This window comes from Ooceraea biroi, chromosome 5, assembly GCF_003672135.1.
Source record: "Ooceraea biroi isolate clonal line C1 chromosome 5, Obir_v5.4, whole genome shotgun sequence".
NCBI classification, from domain to species: Eukaryota; Metazoa; Arthropoda; class Insecta; order Hymenoptera; family Formicidae; genus Ooceraea; species Ooceraea biroi.
The window spans coordinates 13,263,082-13,287,659 of NC_039510.1; the positions used below are offsets into that span (position 1 = coordinate 13,263,082).

The window sequence follows — 24,578 nt, forward strand, 5'->3', positions numbered from 1 at the left end:
AAGATAGTGGCGAGAGACTTTTTGCAAAAGAACTTTGAGCATGGAATTGTATAGGTATATGTTATACCTATATGATCTGGTACACGCATTGTCGCCATCAGACTTGGAAAAAGTAAACTGCGTCAATAAACATTGCGACATTAATTCTGCAATGTATTGACGTGAGACATGTAGAGCGATAGTATCAAAATTAGCAATCGTATATTTGAGAGAGAAAACAATATAAAATTGCGTAATTAATGTTTAAAACATTTTAAAATATTAGTATTCACAATTCAGAATCATGTAATATAATAAATCTTTGAGCACGATTGTGAGTTTTGAACATTTTTATATATGATAATAAATTAGCTGTTTGTATCATTGCGCCTCAGTAAATATTTTTACCTCTTTCACTTTAATTAATTAAAACGTGTTTTAATTATGCAACAAATATCGGTATGGTATCGCTATAACTGTTGTGACTTATTTTAATCGATACAAATAGATCAATGTTTTTTATTCAATGTGACAATAAATAAGATATAAAACAATTGAATACAATATAATTTGTGATAAGTGAAAAGCTCGATCGCGAGTAAATTACACTAAAAATAATACAACTAGAAATATTAATATCTCACTAGAATCGTGTATTTATATTTCTAACCGGTATAGAAATTACTTATTTGCCACTAGAACAAAATCGCTGACTCATATACTCGTCGCTAGGTAAATATTTTAATCACGACCTTGCGTCAGAAACGAGGAAATCGGTATTTGTTCCTTTTGTCTTCTCTGCAAGCTTTTTATCATGTGAAGCTTCAAGGTTGATGAGTTGGCCGCATAGGATGGCATCCATCCCATTATGATTCGTTGCAATTCTGGGGATTTGCAGGTAGCTCCGCAACATTGGAGCAAATCCAGATACTTACCGCCGAAAAATCTCATTCTGATGCCCATCGTTTTCCTTCTTTCTTCAGATTAACAACGAAAAGGGATTTCCTAGTTTCCGCACACGCGTGATTCGCACATATTATCTATTAATAAAGCGTTAAGAATAGGAACAGAGATGATGCAGTATATTATTTTTGGCGCATTGTGCAAATTAAATCACTGTCATATTCACTGCTGGATCAAGCTGCTGCTCCTCGTCCTCGTCTCGAAATAACGACATACGTCCTCGTTGCTGTAGTTCTCTTCGTTGTTTGCCTATCAATGTTTTGTGATGAATCATCTGTGCAACTCTGTATTGTACTCGCGCGAGTGCACATCATATACATACAGATACACACGTACATCTACATATAGCAGGTAATAACGCGTGACGAAATAATTATTTAATTGATCGGAAAGTCCGTGCTGATTTGTTTAGCAAAATTCAAACGCAAAATTTTATATTAATTCTTAGTACATTTTCGCGGCAGGTCAAAAGGTCAGCGTGCAACACAAGGATATTTATTAATTAATGTTAATATAGGAAAAGCACTCGGCAGATTTTTGCAGCAACGAGGAAATATTGATGTATCATTAATTAATTCCCGAGCGCACCGAGCAGTTTTTGCGGCGAGGAGTTCAATGCGCCGGATTTATTTTACGCACAATGGCAGCGCGGATTGCAATAGCCAGCCGATCGCGGCGTACAATGGTGAAGTAAATTTCAATTCGACAATGTAAAACAATAACCATTCTCCATTAGACCTCACTGGCGCTCCATTTACAGTTTACCGGTAACCTTGCACGTGTTTCTTGCAAGGTATTTCCGCTCAGTGTATCTATGTCACACGATTTTTGTGCGCGGCGTTATATAATAATAAAAAATAGAATATTTATTTGATTCCACGGGGGTAACGGTAAAAACGATTGTATTCGTCATGATTGTCGCGTATGATTTTATTTAAATGCACTTATTCAAAATGGACGCGAGATAGTCATTAAAATGCGACGCAGAACTCGTGACTGGACATCCCGTAAATGATCCGTCATGCAAACGGATAACAGCAAGCTGAAACGTACGTTTCATCGGGTTTTCACGGAAGTGCGTTATCACGCCAAAGACGATGCAACGATGCGGGTTACAGCGGACGTGACGGAATTGAAGCTACGGATTCCGTAACCGCAAACGAACGACAATGATCTTGACCTCGCGACACATATGAATAACGTCATGTTCACCGACGAGGTCATCGTGTATACGAGTGTGCCGAGATAGCCAGAGGAAAGTTGCACGTCGTCGTGCGTTAATAAACATGAAAGCGTATGGCGGTAACAACCATGCACGATTGTAATCGCATTCATCGCTACGCATGTCAAAGCTGTAAGCTCGAATCACGCTCTCAATTGCGATCGGCCTCTCGTGATCAATTTGAGAACGTGATGATTAACTGCAGCTGCGCACACGTATCATTGCAGTTTGAACCGTGAAATATAGTTGACATGATAATACATTCATGAAATATTCCCCGATGCATTATATGCTTAACTTGATTCAATCGAGCTCTGAACGGGTCTTGAACATACACGCGTGTATCTGGAGGACCGATGTCTCGTAAACAATGTATCAATCCAGATTTAATCAGCGAGAGTAACTTGGCGCCGGAATAAATAAAACGGCCGATAAAATTCGTAATCAGAACAAATCGTGAGAAACTGAAAGCAGAGTCTAACGAAAAGAATGCTAACTGACAATGATAAACTCAGGCCATTCTCTAACATATTGTTATATTGTTGACTATTTCCAATTCCATCCCTCTCCCAACATGAAGATTACTTATAATAAAAATAGAAGAAGGAAAATAAAACAAAAAAAATAGGAAAATTGATTCTCATATTCAGTAAGTATTTAGTAAAGTATGCAAAACACGAGTTTTCTCACGAGCACTCAACAGTACATTAAATTAAACTTTTCGCGAATACATTGAACCTAGACGAAAATGACAGGAAAGAGTAATGAAAACTTGGATGTAAGCTCTCTCGACCGGAAATAGACGACTGAAGCGAACACGCCATAACGCCCGAGTGCGGACAAAAAGACGGCGTAAAAATCGTGGGATTCGCCTTTACGGGATATCAAGACGACAGATAATCTTATGGCGTCGCTAGATAGTAGGTGGACATTCAATTTCGTAAATGGCGACATCGCGACAGTCGTAAATCGTCGAGGCCTTATCACGCGATTGCCAGTCGGCTGGCTCCTTCGGGCTAATATGCCTGATGGCGAACCGAAAGAGGATAGAGGCCGGCTCGTCCGGCGGAACCGGAAGCGGCCAGGCGTGAATAACGCGCCGCGAGCGATCGCGCCCGTCGCGAGGACGCGGACTGCGCATTAGGGTTCGCCCGGTTATATAATCCGCGGACAGAGAACGACATTAGTGGACACTGGACAATCGTTGATTACCTGCTTGCGAAATGCGGACGAGTGTTCGCAGTTTCGCGTGATCGCAGCCCGCGCCTAGTCGGCTCCGCGACATCGCGTTCGCGTTCGCGAACAGCACGCGCAAAAAAACGATCGAAACTGTGGAAGATATTATTTATAGTACGAAATAATAATTTTTTTAAATATATCGCAGATTTGCGTCGATCTGACTGATTGATCGTTTTCAGATTGTTTTAAATATTATTAATTTACTGCTACGGTCGCAAGTGATAGCTGTTCATAGTTGTATTACTGATATGTTGTAACAATTTGAGATACTGATGAAGATATTGGTAATATGTTAAAGAGTGAAAAAAATTGCCAAGTCTTTCAGTGACAATATGACATGACGTAGGTGCATCCTTCTGGCGCTGTGATACAGAAAATTGCATTTGCTGAGTTGTCACACCGCTTTGGACTCCTGTCGCGGATCTTTTTATCGTACTTGATTCATAGATAATTGTTACTAACGTGTTAATTTAATTCACTCGGCTGACGTGACTGACGGAGCGACTTGACAAGTCACGCTTAACTCACAAGTTAATGCTGTCATTGTTCTCATCGCGCAAGAAAATGTTCATTCCAATCGACAGAAGCTATAATACATTGGAGCGATTGTTTTTTTCAATCTGCACTGTTATCTCAAAATAATTTAATTAACTAGCAAACCAACAACGCTACGACATCAGTGTCTAAACATATATTAGTACTTGTATTTATAGTCGTGCATTGTTTGCTCTTTAATAAAACTCTCTAGAGAACCTCGAAACCGCTGTCACAATTTCTGAGAGATCATATTTGTACATGTCCAGTCCGAGACAAATAAAGTGTGATATTTCTTATATGCGCGGCTTTATTTCGCGTATTTAAATTGCACAGTATCTGTTAGAAATATTGATGTTGTCCACCTTCTCTCTCTCTCTCTCTCTCTCTCTCTCTCTCTCTCTCTCTCTCTCTCTCTCTTTGTCTTTGGTGTTTGTAATCCGGGTGACCTTATTTAGGTGAAACGGTGTCCTGGAATTAAGTTCACGCGCTCGAAATTCGCTCGAGCAAAGTAAGCTCGAACGATAGATCGTTAATGAAATTAACTTCTTAACGCGATTAAACATATTGCAGTCCTCATATCTGACAAAGCTTGATGGGCGTGATATATCTAGGTTGTTACATATAATTAACCGATCGCCTTGGCACGTACGGGGATGACCCACTCGCGAGAAAACGGTCATGCACTCTAAATACATCGGTCGCGAACGCTTTTATCTCTTTGTCCAAAAAGCGCTACGTAACAGTCTCTCGACAGTTTTACGGCTTGCTGTATTTCACGGGATGTCCAAAGTTTTCCGCCCTTTTTAACCAAATGCTCTTTGACTCATCTAAGATCGAACGGAAATAAATTTTAATAATGCAGCAAGAAATTTCAAACGTTTATGATTTTCGTGAAAATCTCTTTTTTGTTTATTCTTAAGTAAATTTTTCAACCAAAGTTTTATTCGACACTTCACCGATGCATTGTTCAATTGCATAAATTAAAATTATACATTATTTTTTATTTTATATATTATTTAGTATATAAAAATATACACTAAAATTAGATACTGTATCCAATCAAAATCTATCCTAAATTGCAAATAATATCTACAAAAGACCTACAGATATTCTTTAATGAAGCGACAATCCTACTTTTCCCGATGTGTCGTACGTAAACAATTACTTCGACCTGCTAGAAAGAGACTCAGAACAGCAGGGACGTACGTATATTAGTTCACGGAAGTAGCTTGAGGCGTGAACACTATCAGGTGAATCACCAAGCGAGAAAGTCGTCGTTACCAAGTGTTCCAGACGTCGCGTCGTTCAGAGGCGTGACAGCGGCTTAAGGTGCGAAAATAGAGCCTCCGCAGTGGCTGGCATTGCTCCTTGTTGTCGTCGTCATCGTCGTCGTCGTCGTCGTCGTCGTTGACGGTGCCCGAACGAACGCTGCTACGCGTTAGTCTCTGACTGGAAGCATCCGCGAGAAGGAGTCTTGCTGCGTCGGATTGGCCTACGAGTAGCTCTGATGAGGAAATAATTCGAGAAAGGAGGAGACGGAGTAAGATGCGCGACGAGGACGGCAAAGTTGGAAACGAGTTATCAGAATTCGTCGAATTGTCACGAAGACAGAACTCTGGAAGAAACGTCATCTTGCGCCGATGAACAGTGACACAAATTGACGAAGACGAAACGCGGATGAATCTGGCGAGCAAACCGGTTGGATTGTAAGCAAAGACCACTGACCTCGTTAGAGAGAATTATTGTTCTTGTATTGTTCTTGGATAAAGGATGTTCTTTAACGTGCAGGGCGGAGGTATTAATGAAGTGCAATTTGTACGTGTTACTTTGGGTGATTGGCTGCTTGAGATAGTGCGTTATCTCCTATTTAAGACGGCTCGGGTTGCTTAATTCACGGATGGATGGCACATGTATTTGTGACTCGTAAATATTTTGAGAAAGAAGAGACATTGGAACGTAGGGATTATATTTCGAGTCACTTGTAGAGAAATATAACTAAGAAAGACAATGAACTGAAAATGAATATTATAGAAGACATTCGAAATTGTTGCACGATTCATCAATTGATAATTCAACGCTAATTTATTAATAATTTATTGATGTGCGCAAAGTTCATCTACATCACAATGCAACGTTACGGTGGAATTACAATAGACGTGAACGACACTTGAAAGGACACAGGGAAAGGGTCTTTGAAGCAAATTCTACATATACACGTGCATCGCGGATAATATTCGAGTTATAATCTCGCCGGCGGTATAAGACGCATTGGCGATATCACGGATTTAATTGGATCTCCGTAATAAGCTACTTGCGCAATATCCCTTGAACGAGATCGCGACAAGCGAGGTCATTGCGAGCACTGCTTGATCGATGGATGACTGCGCTTCAATCGAAAGCGCTGCTCCAGAATTCGGAATTCAATGATCACTTCGCGATGCCGAAAATCGTAGCTCACTCGATCCAACATCTGACATATCCTTAATATTTCATACTTTAGTTGAACATTATATCTTCATGCAGAATGCCATAAACTTTGAAAATTTTAATGATACAGTTGTGTCACTTTCTATTCCGATATAAATTCTTCGAGCAATTGAAAATCTGAAAATCTCTTTTTAAAATAATACAAATATTGAAAAATTCATGTTATCAACTGTTTGTGTGAATAATTAGATATTATAATAAAGTATTTATCTTATATAGCATATATTGGTATCGATAGATAACTTTGTCTTTAACAAGACTTGGTTGGTTGTCTAATAATGTCTATCAAGCCACATTTGTGCTGTTCCCTATAAATCGGTCCTAATCGTCGGTCACGTTTGCTGAATCTATAACAAGCCCGATAATCGCTTTCATTAAGATGATCTTCCTCGCTCTACTGCGCTTAACCGACTCTTTCAATCATTAAGACTTTTAAAAGTGTGTTCGCAGTCGTATCACTGTGAGACATCGACGGTATCCTCTAAATAACTTTTGTTTCGTGTTGCAGCTGGACACGTCGTGGCGAGCCGACGAACGTCGCAGAATCTCCGGTGAACTTAAAGCTTTCACGGATAGAGAAACACTCTTGTCACGCAACGCGAGAGAGAGAAAGAGAGAGAGGGAGAAAGACAGAGCGAAATAAATTGGCGATACGATGGAAACGCGAAAAGAGAGCCGATCGACGACAGAGCTCATAAGATTCGACAAGGATGACTCGCAAACGGATGAATTGTTGATCGTGGTGAACCGCAGAATGGGTATCGGCGAGATTTTGGCGAGACAAGCGATGGCCTGGTGCCGCTGCTGGCTGCAAACGTTTCCCATCAGAATGACGCTGAATAATGTCGGATTGTTGACGGTGTTCCTGGCGTTAGTGTCGCCGCGATCCCTCATTTACAGGCTTGTTTATCCGATTTTCAGATTGGTCTTCGGCACTCTATATCCGGCGTACGCTTCCTACAAGGCGGTGCGGACGAAGAATGTCAAGGAATACGTAAGTGAGAAGCGTAAATATAACGAGTCTTATGTGATTCTCAAATCGAAATACGTATCTTGAAAGTACAACATTTCAGTAGAAATAGTTGATATTTGTTTTAATTTTTGTTTATCTGAAATTCTGTACAATAATTTAGAAGTTATTACTTTCTCAAATAAAATCAAATTCTATAGAATCGTTTATGTGTGGGTATAAACGAGGAAATTATTTTATTAAACAACGAAAGAGTTAAATGTGAAGTTTCGTGGAGTTTCCCTCGAGACTTGCAGATGTCTGTTCGCGATGTTTATCGAGAAACGTAAAATCGAGAATCTTTAAGGCTAACCTTTGCTCACAACCGATAAAGGTCGAGTCGGTTTTACCCCTTGCCATGTCGTAAATATTTCTCAATTCAGTATAACATGCCTGTACTAACTATGAACTAACTTGCGATACTAGAACATAGTTTTAACATAGTTTTCTTGAATTCGTTCATGATAATAGTTGAGAGATATTCCTGTAATTATTTAAACTTTAATTTTACTCCTCTTATTTTATGCTGTTGCTTCTGATATACTACAAAGAACAGAAGTGAAAGTATTAAATTGTTTGCTGCCTTTTGTATTATTGATGTAATTCAATTCGAGAATTTCTTTGGTTTCAGGTCAAATGGATGATGTACTGGATCGTATTCGCGCTGTTCACATGCGCGGAAACGTTTACCGATGTCTTCTTTAGCTTTTGGTAAGAAATACCATGATAAAAATTACTTTGCATTTACTTTGTATAAATTCAAAAGAAGTTAAAATTAAATCGAATCATTAAGGCATCTTTCATATCCACATCGAAATACAATAACTAAATAATCCGTTGAAGAGAATGGTATCAATTGAGTCTTAACCAAAATTTTAAATATTTCTCAATCATGTCCAAAAGCATTCTTATTGAAATTAATATCTTTGCTGCGCTACTTTTTACTCTAATTAATACACTAACTTTCGCATTTAAATATAAAAATAACAAATGGATACATCTTACATCATTTATTTCAAATGTAATAAATTTGTATTTTCAATGGCTATTATTTGCTCGTCGAGCTCAGTTTAACGAATTTTACATGAAAAGATCATAATTCTAAAACTGCCAGCGCCCCGACATTTTCACTGAAAGATGAATCAATCTAAAATTTCTCAAGAAATCCAAAGAATCCAATTCTAATTAAAGAAAAGCTATGGAAACTAAAATATCATATGAAAAGAGACATCGCGTTGATTTGAAGACGATCAATCGGTCCGCCGAGAATCTGTACGCGGCATAATGCACCGGATATTGAGATGAATCTTCGAGTAACACGAGGGCAAGCAAGGGGCCAATAAACCAGCTGCGGACCGCGCGGTCTGTGAGCCGCGCACTCGCGAGGAATTCCGAAAGTCTAATTTCGGACGAGATAGATATTGGCTTACATGCACTTCTGCCCGCTCTCTCCCTGCTTCTGACGTTCTCCTCGTTTCTCCCTCGTTCTACCCCTATTCTCCCATGTTCTCTCTTTCATCGGAGGAGCGTTATGCCAGCTCCCTTCATACTCGGATTACAACCAAGAGGGAAACGAGTATTCCCGCGTATCTTTTTCTGGCGTCGAAATGGCGCTCCCGATATCCTCCGTTCGCATTTTCCTGCTTTCCTATACAGGGTGAGGCACCTAAAACAGGTCACCTGAATATCTCGGCTGAATAATTGGTGATAGAAAAAAATGTGTCAGACCAAACTTGCATGGTTTCGAGGGACACATAATTTGTTCTAAATAGTTTTTTATTAGGTGGACGCGTAGAGGTCATATGAAGGTTAACTTAGTTTTTTTAAATGGTATGATATGTTTTTTTACGTACCATCTAGTAGAGCGTTTGAAGATGCGCACATTGATCTACGGGTCAAAATCATTCAAGGTCACTGAAGGCCAACTGCAAGGGAAAATAATTTACTTTATATTGCCTAGAGTTCTCTGCTATTGAAAATACTGTAAACTCAGAAATGATAAAGTTCTTGCCATTAGAAATTTTTTCTTTTCCGAGAAGTTCTGAGTTGATGATATCATTATTTTTTATATTGCCTAGAGTTCTCTGCTATTGAAAATACCGTAAACTCAGAAATGAAAAAGTTCTCGAGTTTAAAATTTTTTTCTTCTCAGAGGAGTTCTGAGTTGATGATATCATTATTTTTTATATTGCCTAGAGTTCTCTGCTATTGAAAATACCGTAAACTCAGAAATGAAGAAGTTCTAGCACTTAGAAATTTTAGCCTTTAGTGACCTTGAATTATTTTGACCCGTAGATCAATGTGCGCATCTTCAAACGCTCTACTAGATGGTACGTAAAAAAACAAATACCATTTAAAAAAACGAAGTTGACCTTCATATGACCTCTACGCGTCCACCTAATAAAAAACTATTTAGAACAAATTATGTGTCCCTCGAAACTATGCAAGTTTGGTCTGACACATTTTTTTCTATCACCAATAACAGCCGAGATATTCAGGTGGCCTGTTTTAGGTGCCTCACCCTATATACACTTCTCACTTTCACATTCGTGGTGAATTTTTCGCCGCGCCGCGATTGAATACAATAGAGTCATGACGACACTACGAGATCAGTCTTTCAATGTAATTTTAATCTCATGATTCCATAACTTGTTCACATTAGTTCTCACCATGACCTAAAGTTTCTTAATCTAGGATGCATATATTCAAGGAAAGAATAAAAAAGATTATAGTGTCATATTAAATTTTATTAGCATGGGAAAGATTACACTTGTCAGATAACTTTGTTACATTAAACTCACCAAAGTTTATAGTGAACGATTTCAGCAGTAGTCTTGTTACTTTCTGATTACTTAACCTGTCTCACAGATTTTTCGTGCACAGAACATGAATGGTATAATAATCCAAATCTAATTACAGCACTCTGAATTTAAATTTAAACTCTCTGATAATTACAAGAGCTAGAATGTTCATTTATATACATACGCAATAAGGAAGTGTAAGATAAAGTTCCAAAGTAACTTGGTGAAATCGCGTGCGACGCGATGCGATTATGTACATCTCGACGTCTGTTACGTAGGTTCCCGTTTTACTATGAGATTAAAATCATCCTGGTGCTGTGGCTGCTGAGCCCGGCTACTAAGGGCTCGAGTATCCTTTACCGGCGCTTCGTGCATCCCGCGCTAATCCGCCGTGAAGCCGAGATCGACGAAGCTCTGGCACGCGCGACCGAACAGGGTTACACAGCGGTGCTGCATCTCGGTACCAAGGGCGTAAACTATGCCACCACGGTCCTCATGCAGACCGCTATCAAGGTAAGGTCACGTCTCGAGCTAAACATCGAGAAAAGCGTATGTCGTTGTGCAGGCTGTCTTTGAACTATCTCCTTCGTCTCCTTCGTTTCCGGACGTTCCTCGATGAAGAGGAATCTTCTTTCTAGTCATTTTCTCGAGGAACCCGTATGGACGAAGGTTGAATGATGGTCGGGACAGCTCTGTACTTGGACGCAAGAGGAACCGGCAACTTTCAAAGAAGAGTTTCATCTTGGAAGTTGTGAACATTTTTATTGTGAAAGTTGGAATAGTTGAAGTACTTCATATAAACTGCATGTTGCTCGGTGACTTGTTGTTAGTGATAAAAACTGATAGTTATGTTACGTAATGCGCAAAGTACTGTCTCTTCTATGAAAGGCTGCCGGTATCCGGGAATGTGTTATTTGATTTGTACTTCTCGTACTCTTTAACCAGCCTGAACTCTCGCTTTCATTGATCACGCAAACATATACCCGCCCGCCCTTGATTGCCGCCCATTAATAATTTTTTACGTGTCTTTGATTTTTTCTGTTTTCGTTCTGTCCCATCCGCGCTCCCGCACGCCATCGCCCTCTCTCACCGTCGCATCGCCGTCTTATCGCCTAATCAAAACCGAAAACAAATGACTACCATCGCAACCAACCATCCGCAAAACCACGCACGGCAAAATACCGAGCACCTAACCGTCGCCCGACCATCGCCTTAACTACTGCTCGTTGCTTTAAAAAAAAAACAAAAACAAAAAAACGAAAATTTATCTACGCCGAAACGTCGTTAACTACACGACGCAACTCCGCCACTGACCCGTAACAACAACAACAACAACTACAATTACAACAACAACAACAACCATCACTATTACGAACACGCCGAATTGCTGGCCGATCGAAAAATAATAAATGAACAACTAAATCAAAATCAAATCAAATATGGAATGCAAAATCGACAATGACAGAATCTCCCGATCGTATTCCCGACGAGTGCACTCCCCGACCGTCAATCAGACGACCCGGCGATTTCTAGCTTAGCCAACCCCAGAACGAAGCGGTTGAGCGGCCAGCAGGTGGACGAGCCGGACTGTCTGTACGACAACATGATCGGCTGCAGCCGGCATTCTAAAACGGACGACCTCGTGATGGGCGACACGGACCCTGTCACCTGGCAGGACTACCACGAATCGACGGATGACGATGACGATGATGACGTGGTGCAGGAGACCGGGGCGAACACGACGGACACGGAGTGCGAGCTGCTGGAGAGCGAGCGCCAACCGGTGTTCAAGATGCCCGAGCAGGAAGCACCGCGGAAGTCGCGGAAGCCCAAGAAGCAGCGCACCACCGACGTGGCCAGCAGGCGCCAGAGGAGTCGCGCCTGCAAGTCGTCCTCGAAGAACTACGACGTGGATTTCAGTGATGACGCTGAGATATAGGCGATGAAACGAAGCTGGATCACGGAAACCACGGGTCGAGATGGATCAATATGGATGGAGAGTATCGGACTGTCTGCGATTGTAGCGAAGATGGGAGATTGCGGACACGTGCGTCCGTGTCACCAGGAATTATAGATAAGGGATCCTTTTCTTACGCGCGAAAGAAACCGCGAGGACTTTTAGGACCTATGATGGGATCTTTCTACACATTGTGCACTTGACACTTTTTTCTTTTTTTTCTTTTTGTACGGGATTAAATCCAAATTTTTTTGCGTTTTCTTTCTTATGCGACTCCGCGGAACGGAAGACTGGACCTTCTCCGTCGCGGACCTACGATAAATTTTCATCGAAGTAAGGATAATCTTTTTTTTGTACTGTCTTTATAGAGCATGAAAATAACGCCACGTGTGTGATTATTTAAATATGGACAACACGTTTTAGCGAGGGGAAAATTGTTTGATATATTGATAGGAAAAGGATGTTTCAAAAATTTCGAGGTCCTAATTTTACAATTAGAATACAGTGGAGAACTTTTAATCGTATACATATCTTCGATCAAATTAATACTCGCGCTAGTTGTTTCCGCATACACTTGTATACTTTATTACTTTATTATTTGTACTTTTCCACGTGAACATCTAATAATCTTAAGGATTACTTGCCGTCTTAACTCAGATATAAGATAGTGTTAAGTGTGATCGATTGTAGTCACAATGAAATCTCAATATTTTTATGCAATATTGCGCACATCACGTTGTTGTTAGATAATAATAATGCCAAATAATTGTTAAAGCGTACGGCGACGTTCAATGCGAGCTTAATAACGATTCAAGATCGTCAAAGAGATCGAGCTGTGTCAGAAAAGAGAATCAAGAACTGTGATTGAAAATTTTATGCAATCAATACATTGGTCAATTACGTGCCTTTTTATACCATGTTGTTTTTACTTCTCGCGTATCTACATTTAGTAACGGATAAGTAATTAAGCGATACTTTTAGCACAATTAGTTGTTACTTATAGAGTCGGTTGCATCAGCGTAGTCGCTTAGTGACTATGACTTAACTTAGGTTTCTTTCTACGACTTTTATCATAAGTAAAATTATTATTTAGCAAAGAGACATGATCTTTTTTGTGACTTGAGCCACTTCGACCGACGTCGTTGATGCAACCGAGACCTAAACCGACATATCTGCGTGTCGCGTCTGTATCCTTGCGAATCAAAATCGCACATTCGATAGATTAGACTATCTAGGAGATGCGCCTGAAGAAAGAGAAGCACCACGCGATGCGAGAATCGAGTAACAATAATGTACGAGACGGTCCTGCGATGATATAATTGTCATCATCATTGTCATCGTCGTTATCGTCGTCGTCGTCGTCATAGTTAGTGTTATTTGCGTGTTTGTGTATTCGTCGTATCGCTTGCGCGTTTCGTCAATAAAGTTACCGATAAACGTGGATCTGCGTCAGGTCTCGTGTGTGCTCGCACGTGGAAAAACAGCAATGAGGCTGATCCTCGAGGTCGACGATGGAACACGAGGTGGACGGGCGTCCTAGCTGTTTCGTTCGCGGCGATAAAGATGTCTGTCGCTGCTCGAATGCTGGAATTCGCTTGCTTCATGGAGGGAAAGACCCGGATGGACTTGTGTGGAGAGGACATATGTAAAGAAGGCGCGCACGCTTTAACTGTAACGCTTGTACGTCGTAGTTCTGTGAACTATCGGGGATCGATACTGAGGAAAAGCATGCACAGACCAGTTCTCGCCTTTGGCATAACAAAGACGACTCCTGGCCGTGCTGGACCGTTGCGTTGCTGCCTCGCGGATCGTTGCTGCGATTTTTCTGCATGCGAGCGCCGGCTCGCGCAGTCGAGCTGTGCCTTAGCAAGTAAGACTTTTGTATCCGATCCCAAAGATGCTGAACTGAACTGCTTATGAGTTGGTTTTCTTTCTTTCTCAAATAAACGCATTTACCTGGACGTGCTCTCTCGATCCTCTGTTTCGTCATCATCGTCGTTCATCAGGTCGCAGGTGACCGCAATCCCACGTCCTAACGCTGCCTCTCTCTCTCTCTCTCTCTCTCTCTCATTATACGGGGATTTTTGATCGCAGACATTAATAATTCTCTCACCCTTCAGCGCGCTCACCCACCCTTCTCTAAGGGTAGAGGTTTAAGTTCATAAAACTAATCACTTGCGACGCGCTATGTAGAGACGCGACGCTACTCACGCACACTACACTCACTTACTCTATCGTCGATCGTATCGCGTGCTTCTGGACGACGCATGTTTAACGGAAAGACACGTGTACGCACGAGCGGGAAAGGCAACAAATCGCCTAATGGATTGTCGAAATCCGGCGGTCGTACCGGGCGTAAGGGGAGTTTGCTCTCGTGACCGGCGACGGCAGATAACACATTAACACCCCCTTGGTTGGTAAGACTTTTATTTCGTTTTCTTTCACTTAATCGAATTACTTGATTTCTCTCTTTCTCTCTCTCTGGATTATTCAATTTCTTTTCTTTTCTCATAAATAAACAACGACATACCGATCGCGTTGTTTGCGACACGGGAGATGTCTCACGAGCAATTTCGTTTTCCAGGGTGGCGGCGGACTAGTGCAACAATTGAGGAAAAGTTACAGCCTCAGTGATCTAACCGGCGAGAAGGAGGACGAAAATAGAAACACACCCGACGCGCGTGATGAGACAGATACGGAAGGTAGCTGATCGCTGGCGTCGTGCAAAGACGCTCGAGTAGACATTTTAGAACAGAAACAAGATGCAAATTTGCTTTTAATAAATTTAATGAATTTACCGAGAATTTGCATAAATTTGCAATCTTTTTATATATTACTCTCTCACATCTATTAATCTACCTATTAATTATCTATTAATTATTGTGCATCAGTCACTAATTTTCATGGGAAAGTATTTGACCGTCAGAGCGAAAATAAGATAAAATCGTGAGAGCCTAATTTTAGACAAGTAAATTTCTGTGATCACTTGTAGCGGAGCCTCGTCGAAGAGAGCACGTCGGCAGGAGAGGCTACAGTCCTCGCAGGACCCAGTCCAGCAGCAATGCGCCTCGAGTAGATATGTACTTTTCCGAGGTGGATGTCGATGTACGACAACAGAGGCCTAGGGAACCCGTAGCTAGTTTAACGTACGTAGCCTTACGCTATTTTGGGGAACGATTACAGCTTTATTCACACTGCAACGCAAAAAATAATAATGAGTTTTTCCACACGTAGAAATATAAGGTCCTCGGACGACATATCTAGCGGTTACAGCAGCGGCGAAGCGCTGCAGTCCCAGCGCGTGATCTCTCAGGGTGATTCCTTGGTGAGAACATCGAGCGTCGGCGCGAGAACACGCACCAAGCCACGTTCCACCACGAAGAAGACGCCAGAAGTAAGCGGAAAAAGTAGCGTACCGTAGGCATTAATATTTTCGTAATAACGATCGTTGTCGACAAGAAATTACTCATCGTTCATGACGTGCACTCGTTAACTCGGTTAATGATACGTACTTTTTTGTGGTCTTTGAAGGACAGGAGCGAGGATTTCGACCGCATCGATTTTCCATTCCCCGAAAATATCTCCCTCCCGTCGTCTCTGAACGTCCTCACTCCCGAACAAGCTGTCGAGCTCTTACTGCTGTTTTCTCAGAGCAATAAATTGAGAGATTGCCCGACTCTCGAATTTATTACGACCAGTATCGACAAGTCCGCGGATGCAAACCGAGCTGCGATGAGACTGGAAGACGATGAATCATCGTCGACAGAGTCGGGCGGCGAATTCGTGGACACGGATTCGGCTCACGTAGACGTACAAACAGTGCAGACTGTAGAAATCAAGCATATCTCGATGGAAAATTTGTCGGTACCAATAGATGCAAAGAGCGCGGATAAGACAGATGTGGAAAAGGTAACAGATCTAGATTTCCGGCAGGATGAGCCTAATATGCAAATTGCACACATCGACGACGAGCCGAAAGATACTCCAACTGTCTCTCTCGAAAAGCCCGACGTTGGTGCCGGTCTCGATCAGATAACTGGCGAGATTTGCCAACAGAAAATCGACGAGCTGAAGCAATTATTGGACGATGCGCACAGAGCTGTGACGAACATCGTATCTTCCCAAGAAAAGTTAAATGTGATCGACAAAGGTAAGAAACATGACACGAGCGATTCGCCGAGCGTGGATGCTCGCGATACTGCGATCCAGCATTCTGCTGCAGCGAGTTCGTCCAGTTGCATCTTCGACGGCGATAATCGCGCAGGGAAGTATCATAAAAAACCTGCTCCGAAAGCTCCGCTAAATAACGAAGCGGCAAATGTAAGTGACGCAGACGGCATCAACGAGGATGAGTCCCAAAATGCTTTGAAAGCTACTTTGGTCATTAAGACTGGAACGCTGAAGACGGTTTCGAATCCGAACGCCACGAGAAACATTTTCCTGGCGCATACGCCAGAGTCAACGAAGAGAAAAAAGAAATCCAACAGATTACGCGCTAAGGAAGGGTTTACTAAATTATTAACGATCCCGAAAAACATCTTCCATAACGCTTTTCACAAGGAGCAAAGCGAGGACTCTTCCAAGGAAGAAGATTCTAGCTCCACGTTCTCTGGGACTAGCGAATCTGCGTCGAGATCGGGTAGCATTGGGTCTCGAGTGTTCATGGATGCTTCCACGAAACTGTCCACCTCAAAGCAAGAAGTGGACGTGGAAGAGATTTTATTGTGGCCAGAGCATGAGGATAATGCCGAAAATCTTGACAAAGATATCAATACTTCCATCGAGAAATTGGTTACTCAGATTGTAACTTTGAATAAAGATGAGACAGATCCTGACGAAACTGGAAACGACAGGAAGGAAGATATTGCAAAGAATAAAAAGAATTTTGAAAAGTGCGTAAAGAATGTTGAAAATAAATCCAACTTTGAGACTCGCGAGATATCGCGACCTCGCGATGGCAAGAAAGAGATTATCACCGATATTAACTAAGAGTCATTTTCCTGACTGTCATCTTAATCGCATCAAATAATTATGTGTTTTGCTATTTTGCCTGACGTTTTCGAGATATGATAGAAGCTTGTTCCTTCTCCTGTTCCATTCCCTATATTTTATCTTAATTGGAAATCTGGACAGAAGAAATGGACTGATTCGTTAAGATCGTATGGATTAGTTTCTGAATGTCTTTTTAATTCACAATTAACTCCAATTTCTTTAATCATAACATATAACAGCCCTTATTTCTTGCATGATATTATTATTTTATATAATAGTATAACAATGTAATATTAACTCATATTCTAAATGTTAAACTTTGTGCTTTTCTAAACAAACCAAAGAACTGTCTTTTGTTGTCTTGCTGCTAACATCAAGGAACTCTAATACAAATATTACAAATATTTAAATTACTTTGTGATTGCTTTATAATATAAAGTATACTATAATAAGTATAATATAAAGTATATCAAGTTTTATTTCAAACTTTTAAATTTTTGATGAAAACGTGCTCTTATTTTCCGTATCAATCACACTGACTAATCTCTATTAAAACATGAAAAAAAGAAATAGTAAGACGGGTTGATAATATATCATCTGCATTCTATGATAAATCTCAAGAAAATAACTGTATATTTTTATACATTTCAGATAACGAATTTCGCTACCTTGCCTCGCAGTAAGAAGACTAGCAAGAAAAAAGTGGCATGAAACCTACCTGCTGCTGACCATATTAAGGAATAAGACCAAGAACCTCTCCTAATGGAAGTAAAATATCTCGGCGTGCGAATCTCATTCTGCACGTGCACGTTTTTAACACGCTATTGGTCAGCAGCGACGTCGATTTGCCGAAACACGCGATATATACAACTAAATGTTTCTCTTTAGCACACCAGTGTTTCTTAGTTAGCTTTTGCGACTACTAATTTCATTTTCTGACCGTCAATTTTTCATACTCCGTGAATCTTTATTTATGTGCAATGAACACTTATACCAGATATACGTGAAAGAGAGGAAGAGCTGCGATAGCAACTCTCGTTTCCGAGAGAGCAAGAGACATATGGTATAACACATTCGTATCGAACTGCAATTTCGTCGAAGTCCTGTTACACCATTGCTCACAGTCACCCGACACGTTGTTATACATTCAATAGTTTCTCAATAGTACGCATCTTGAGCCCTCTCTCTCGGTAGTTCAACCTAGCTTTTATATGCTAACGTTTGGTAGTGCTGTTGCAGTAGGGAGGACTTGATACATATTGCACACGGTGTGTCTGCTTACAGATAGACTTTGATTACGCGTGATGATACTTACCCTACCCTCGCCGTATAGTCGAGTAACTTGTAGAAGAGCTCGTTGTTCGAGGAACTGAAACGAGAATCAGCACAATTGCTGGCTCGCAAGACGACATGGACGACTGACGCGTAAATAATAAGCGAATCCCTACGTCCGCGTAGAGTGACCTCGATATCGCGAATATTGTTGTAATCGAACGGATCGAATCTAGCCCTCGGAAAGAAGGAGACAGGATGAGTAGAGACTCATGGGAGTCATTGGCCATACGCCGAAATAGTGCCACGCGATTGTCTATAATGCTCCTCCTACTCCCTTTTGTTACCAGATAGTGATTGTTTGATGGATTGTGTCTCGCGTTCATGATCGCGTATGTGCGAGAATTCGAGTAGCCGTGAAATTTCAAGTTCGAAAAAGTGACGCAGGTTTCTGAAAGGCATCAGGAAGCCCCGTGCACGCCTGCGTTTAAGAAGCAACGATTTGTCTACCAATTCACGACAAATTCGGTAGGAATATTAACATATTGTGGAAATTTTCAGTTTTTCTACATTCGTAAAATGTGAAGAGATATACATACTTTGATAGAGAGCGTCTTACGGCACTGACTGTAATCTTAACTTTATGTCAGTTTCATCGCTCTCGTAATTTAACATGACCTCGCCTGATATTAACTCATGACGAAGTAATGATGTACGAGCTATTTATTATGACTAACTTATGATTACGTGTATAATTATATTTCGTATGCGATGTTCTTTCATTACGGCAAGCAATCTCATATCGTACCTCGTTAAGAAGACTTAACGCACAAGTGCTATGATTACTTCGAATTAATTGTATGTGTTAACAAATACGTACATATAGTTTATTGTGCTCTAATGTTCACACTGTGTATCATAGGAAAAATTAACACGTATTGCGCAATTGACGTAAACGTAAAATAAGAAACGACGCAGGACGTGGCATTAATTTATTAGTTAACTCGATGCACTAAATCTGTTATGCGATTAACGATTGTTGGGTTTGCGGTGCATACGCTTTACGCGAAGTTCACGATATAATCGGCGAAGAAAAATGTAGCAAATGCCTTCGATTCACTTTCGGGAAGTATATGTATAAATCATGTATAAAAACAGAATACGAAGAGATGTGAAATAATGTATCAGTATTAATGCGGAGCGAATAAATTGTGTTTCTCGCTGAAGAAGATATATGTTATACACGCATTTGCTGCATTTTGTCTGTATCTTCTAACATAACGTCGTTAAGGAAAGATGTGCGGGAGACGTTAAAATTCGTAGCCGTCTCAAACTTTATATACACGAGAGCACATGTGATACGGGAGTGAGAGAGTGCGAGAATAAGAAAACAATATGCTCAACTAAGACTCTCTACCGGCGTTAAACTGGTCGGTTTCCTAGATCTTGTATCTGTATCTCTTGTTCTTTGTAAGTATTTATCCGGCGCATAAATTGTGTGTCACGAGCTATTACGGTGCTGCGATTTTCATAATTTCTTTTACATAGTTATGTACCTCGCGACAGTGTTTGAACAAAAAAAACCCGAGTGTGAAGGATGTACGTTTCAAGCAATGTTACTTCGCGTCTACGAGTTCTCGGGAAATTATACGATGATGCGGAGAGAAAAAGAGAGATCGATTGACAGTATTTCAGACATATAATGTAGCGAATAAATGACATTAAAATATTATATCTCAGTGGAAAAATCCGCATTTGACCTGATCAAAGATCAATGATATGACGTTCAAGCTTGAATTCAATTTTATATTCAACGCTACTGTAATTTTTTTCCAAGAAAAAAAGGTCTCTTTTTCTATTCATAGCAAATATAGATCGGGATCTTGTGATAAACATATGTCAAATGAAAAAAGAAAATGTGAATTTGCGCCCGCATATTATTACTTTATTATTCTGCACGACCTTATTTCTTACAATTGAAGTATAATCAAGCACGTTATACAAATGCCATACGAAATCGCCGTCAAAAAAATATACATTAATGAACTCTTATTTTACAACGTATGTCCTATTTGATGACAGTCGTGTCAGCCAGAAGACGTAATATTGCGCATCTGTCTGACGGCGGCTACGACACGGGCATTGCAACCAGAACTGCCACTCTGATAATCCTCCGGAGATAATCTTAATAATAACGACATGTGTTGCAGATTTTCCGATAAGCACAGACCGAGTTCCTCTAACACGTTGCCAAGGTAGTCTGTAACATATAATTTAAACATCATTTATACTTGTAGCGCGTCTTTAAAAAGATTGATTCTTCAGAATGTAAAACTGCTGAGCACAAAACTTACCGATGTCGGTCGCGAGCTGTTTGCAGGCGACGGAGTTCAACTGACAGATACCCAAGGTTTGATCCAGGAACATCTGACACGTTCCACGTGCGACGATGTCCAACAGTATACCGGTGAATCCAGATTCGGTCGAGACTTGGGCATATTGCGGATCAGCCGCTTTTAACGCTTGCGTCAGACTCGGATTATCCCTCAACAGGAACGGTTCTAGGTGTTGCGGTAAAGTCATTAAATACTGTCCGACTTGCGTAATGTATTCCTGAGGTGCGAAGCTGTAATCCGGCAGATCTGAACTCAGATTGGACATCTTGCTGGTGTCCGCCGACCAGGCCGGCGCCTTTTGCACCAGCAGCAGTTGAGTGAATATCGGCGCGAAAATGACCTCGTACGTCGTGTGATGCAAATCAGAACAGAGTTTCTGAACAGACTTCACGATCGAGTCGAGAATTGTCTTGTCCTCTACACAAAAAAAAAGAAAGGAGACTTGATAATCCACGCCCGTCTCGTGTTACAATATCGCAGATAGCATCGCTAACACGCGGCGTACCCACCTCTCTGGAAAGACGCAACGAGATTTTCCAGATCGCCGCACCCCGCTGCGGTTAGCAGTAGCTTCTTGTATTGGCAAAAAATACTGCCGTTCGTACTCTGTAATTTATTGTTAACTTCCGTGATGTCGATCACGAGCGATTTTTCAAACTGTTGCACCTGTTGCAGCAGGTCACCTGCACAATGACGCGATTAGGCCGACTGACTTGCGAGAATTATTATCCGAGAAATCGATCAATTGTTAAGATAATCACCAATTGTCTGCATCAAGGTAAGGCACATCTGAAACAGATTCCAATCTTCGTGTTTCACCTTCTTCCGCTCAAGTTGTCGCAGACCCTGCTGATATTTCTCAAGATATCGGTTAAAGAAAATCTGCAAAATGTCAACGCACAATGATATCGACACAATGAAAGACTCGCATTCGCCATGTTATACGAGAGGGATCCGCAGTGCATTTAACGTACATTTAACGATTGCAGTAAACCAGGATAACCGCAACCTTCGGTAAAGAGCTTGCAACGCTTGTTGGCTTCGTTAGCGTAGCCCATGATCCTGGAGATGCTGAGGGAAAGAGAATTAATAGTGTCGCTCAAGTCGTCGTGCGAACGATCCAGGAACTGGAGCTGCTGCTCCAGCTGCGCCGTCTCGAACGTGCTGTACTTGGCGACGTACGGAACGTAAGGCGCGTACGTAGCTTGCGCCAGCGGCAACAACTTCTCGCTCTGCGACTTGCCGCGCTGCGACGTCTCGATAGCACCGTTCAAGTTCACAGCGAAATGTCTCGTCATCTGCTTCAGCTCGAGCAATATCGACAACTGCACCGCGTTGGAATGTTGCTTCAGCACTGCTTCTATGCACTCCGGAATACTGGGATCTAGGCTCCTCAAAAGGTCAGCGTACACCTCGATGAGAATGTCCATCGACGTATCAGGGAATACTTGGTGGCACCATTTCACCTTTAACATCAACAACGGAGACAGGATGCATTCGCAAAGTATTTCGCAACGAATCTCGATACCTCAGCGTCTGAAGCGGATCTACAGGCGTACCTGTTCATGCCAGGAAGATAACAGTTTGTCGTAGTACGTGTGGAGCCAATAGGTCACGTTCTCGTCTTGCGCTAGCTCAATGGTGCGCCTCCATTCTTGCGCCAGGGAGACCTTCAAGCAATTGTGATAGTACTTGAGCAGCTGCGGCAGACGTTCCATCTTGCTAAAGATGTCCACGTAAACCTTGGATTGTTCTGTGCACAGACGTTGGTATCAGATGCGTATTCTACGAAGGGATAATCGCGTTGATCAATCCAAGAGCTCTCAACAGACTTTACCCAGATTGGCAGCGGTGAATGCTTGGACCAATCGTGGACTGGCCATCGCCTCCAGACGATTCTTCAAGCCTTCCAACTGCAGCTTCTTGTCCTCGTAATCGACCACGTTCGCGAGCATCGCTAGAGATTTCTGCATGCTGAACAGTTTATTAGATATGGCTTCAATGTCGCCGGACTCGAATACCTGCAACATCAGGAGAGAATATACTCAAGTTTTGTGCACTGCGTGCGTAACACATTTCATTTTGTTATCAAGAAGCCGTGAAGATGCAACGGATCATCATTTACCTCCTCCACGTCGTTCGCTAATACTGTCCAGTTATCAGCCTCGTGTAAACCCTGTTTAGCAGTCTGCAGCTCCGTTTTTATCCTGTCGATCTTCTCTAGCATCGCCATAGAAGAGGCTGTATCTCTCTCGACCTATTTTCGCATATACGTTTTAACGTTGCGGATGACATCAGCAGGTAACATTTGATTGGATAAATCAGGTTTGCTGATACCTTGGCGATCTCTTGCTTGACAGCAACCATTTTCTCCCTTAGCGCTACGGTCTCCTGCTGCAGCAGTTGAGTGTCCCTCAGGATTCTCGGCAAGCTGGAGAGAACCGATTGGCTAGTCTCCTCCAGAGCACTATTGACTTGTTGCACGTACAATTGCAACTTCATCACCAATGATGAGACGAAAGCCTGCGGAGCAAGTCAACCGTGTCAAAAGTCAAAACCTTCATTGGTCAAAATTCCTTTTCGCAGAATTGCGATAACTCAACAATACAGATAAACCATAAAAATCAAATAATCTAAATTATTAATGCATGAAGTACGATCATATCTGCATAATCATTTATCGAAAACGGAGACGAAAAAATATTCGTGTGACGTCAGGAATGTTCATTGCCCGTCGATAACACGTAAGCGTAATTTTCGGTGTGTGGGCGACACGCAAAGTGCTTTCCGGGATTGGTGATGTGTTTATTTTTAAGAGAGCGTCGAAAAAGATGAGTCTTAAACAGACGGCCGGTGTCATTGACCGCTACCGCGCGGTGGAAGCCGCCAGTCTGGCGGCCGACGGGCATCGCGGCGACGAGCGCGCGACTCGGTTCCGAGAAGCGCGTCGACGCGACGTGGACGGACGATCGCCGGAGATGGCAGGACTCACATCCTTGTTCTCCTGTGCCTCGGCGGACTTGAACGTCCGGTTGATCCATTCCTTCACGTCGAAGCTGTCGTCGGAGAACGCGGAGACGTCCTGAAACGACGGTTTTGAGGTTAGGAACGCTGTCATGCATGTCCGTCGCTCGAGCTCGGCGCGATCCCGCCGTCGGTTTCCCGTGGCCCGCGACGAGGCGGGTCGTGACGGGCACGACGTCGGCGTCCGCGCGGCGTTCCGCGGGAAATCTATCGATCGCGACCATAAGCTCGTGCGTCATAGCGAGCGCGAGGTAAGAGCGCAAAAACAAAAAGGAAAACGACCGATGAAAAGCGCAGAACCGACGCCGCGCTCGCTCTCGCTTACCATGGCCGTGAGTAACGCGCGTTCCCGGCTCGCTGTCCCGTCTACACCCCGTTGGGAGTCGTGCGCGTGTTGAGGAGTCGATCCCGGGGCAACGCCGCCCGCGAGGTGCACCGCGCCAAGGTCGGGCTTTATCTCCTCCCTTCCGTTCGATCGTTCGCGTCGCGTTCGCGTCCGTCACCGTCGTCGTCGTGGTATCGCATCGAGCGGCGCGCGGCACGAGGAGTCGTTCGTCACGCACTAAGCGCGCTTCGTCGCGCCGAGCGAGCGAGCGAGCGTCGCGACTCCGCCGAGGATCGTCCGGCGATCCGCGTACCCGTCGTACTCGGTGCGTGCTCACTTGCGTACGTGCGTGCGTGCGTGTCCATCCATCGCGAA

General features: G+C 42.3%; 2 protein-coding genes across 8 annotated transcripts in view; one reads left to right on the plus strand and one right to left on the minus strand.

Annotated features, from left to right (window-relative positions):
- LOC105280991 overlaps positions 1 to 20,205 on the plus strand; it is a 35,924-nt gene extending 15,719 nt beyond the window's left edge. For 3 of the 6 annotated variants that reach the window (XM_011341891.3, XM_011341890.2, XM_026969719.1), the window contains exons 2-9: positions 7,349 to 7,421; positions 8,068 to 8,147; positions 10,516 to 10,750; positions 14,779 to 14,896; positions 15,187 to 15,340; positions 15,429 to 15,588; positions 15,726 to 17,353; positions 17,838 to 20,205. In XM_011341891.3, the coding sequence (XP_011340193.1) occupies positions 7,349 to 7,421; positions 8,068 to 8,147; positions 10,516 to 10,750; positions 14,779 to 14,896; positions 15,187 to 15,340; positions 15,429 to 15,588; positions 15,726 to 17,183 (2,278 nt within the window). In that variant the 3' untranslated portion in view covers positions 17,184 to 17,353; positions 17,838 to 20,205. Of the gene's footprint in view, positions 1 to 5,043; positions 5,647 to 6,935; positions 7,422 to 8,067; positions 8,148 to 10,515; positions 10,751 to 14,778; positions 14,897 to 15,186; positions 15,341 to 15,428; positions 15,589 to 15,725; positions 17,354 to 17,837 lie in introns of those variants that run through there. The other 3 variants (XM_026969717.1, XM_026969718.1, XM_026969716.1) reach the window with 3 other exon arrangements.
- Positions 20,206 to 20,384: 179 nt separating this feature from the next.
- Positions 20,385 to 24,332, minus strand: LOC105280992 (conserved oligomeric Golgi complex subunit 7). Of its 2 annotated transcripts, XM_011341893.3 has the most exons (11): positions 24,204 to 24,332; positions 23,847 to 23,936; positions 23,192 to 23,377; positions 22,980 to 23,111; positions 22,692 to 22,875; positions 22,414 to 22,607; positions 21,829 to 22,320; positions 21,616 to 21,736; positions 21,364 to 21,537; positions 20,813 to 21,271; positions 20,385 to 20,718 (listed from the first exon to the last, which is right to left on the minus strand). In XM_011341893.3, the coding sequence occupies exons 1-11, from the start codon at positions 24,204 to 24,206 to the stop codon at positions 20,546 to 20,548; spliced, it is 2,208 nt and encodes a 735-aa protein (XP_011340195.2). In that variant the 5' UTR covers positions 24,207 to 24,332; the 3' UTR covers positions 20,385 to 20,545. The 2 variants fall into 2 exon arrangements, with proteins under 2 accessions (XP_011340195.2, XP_011340196.2); XM_011341894.3 differs by lacking the exon at positions 23,847 to 23,936 and having other exon boundaries at positions 24,204 to 24,331.
- Between the last annotated feature and the right edge of the window lie 246 nt (positions 24,333 to 24,578).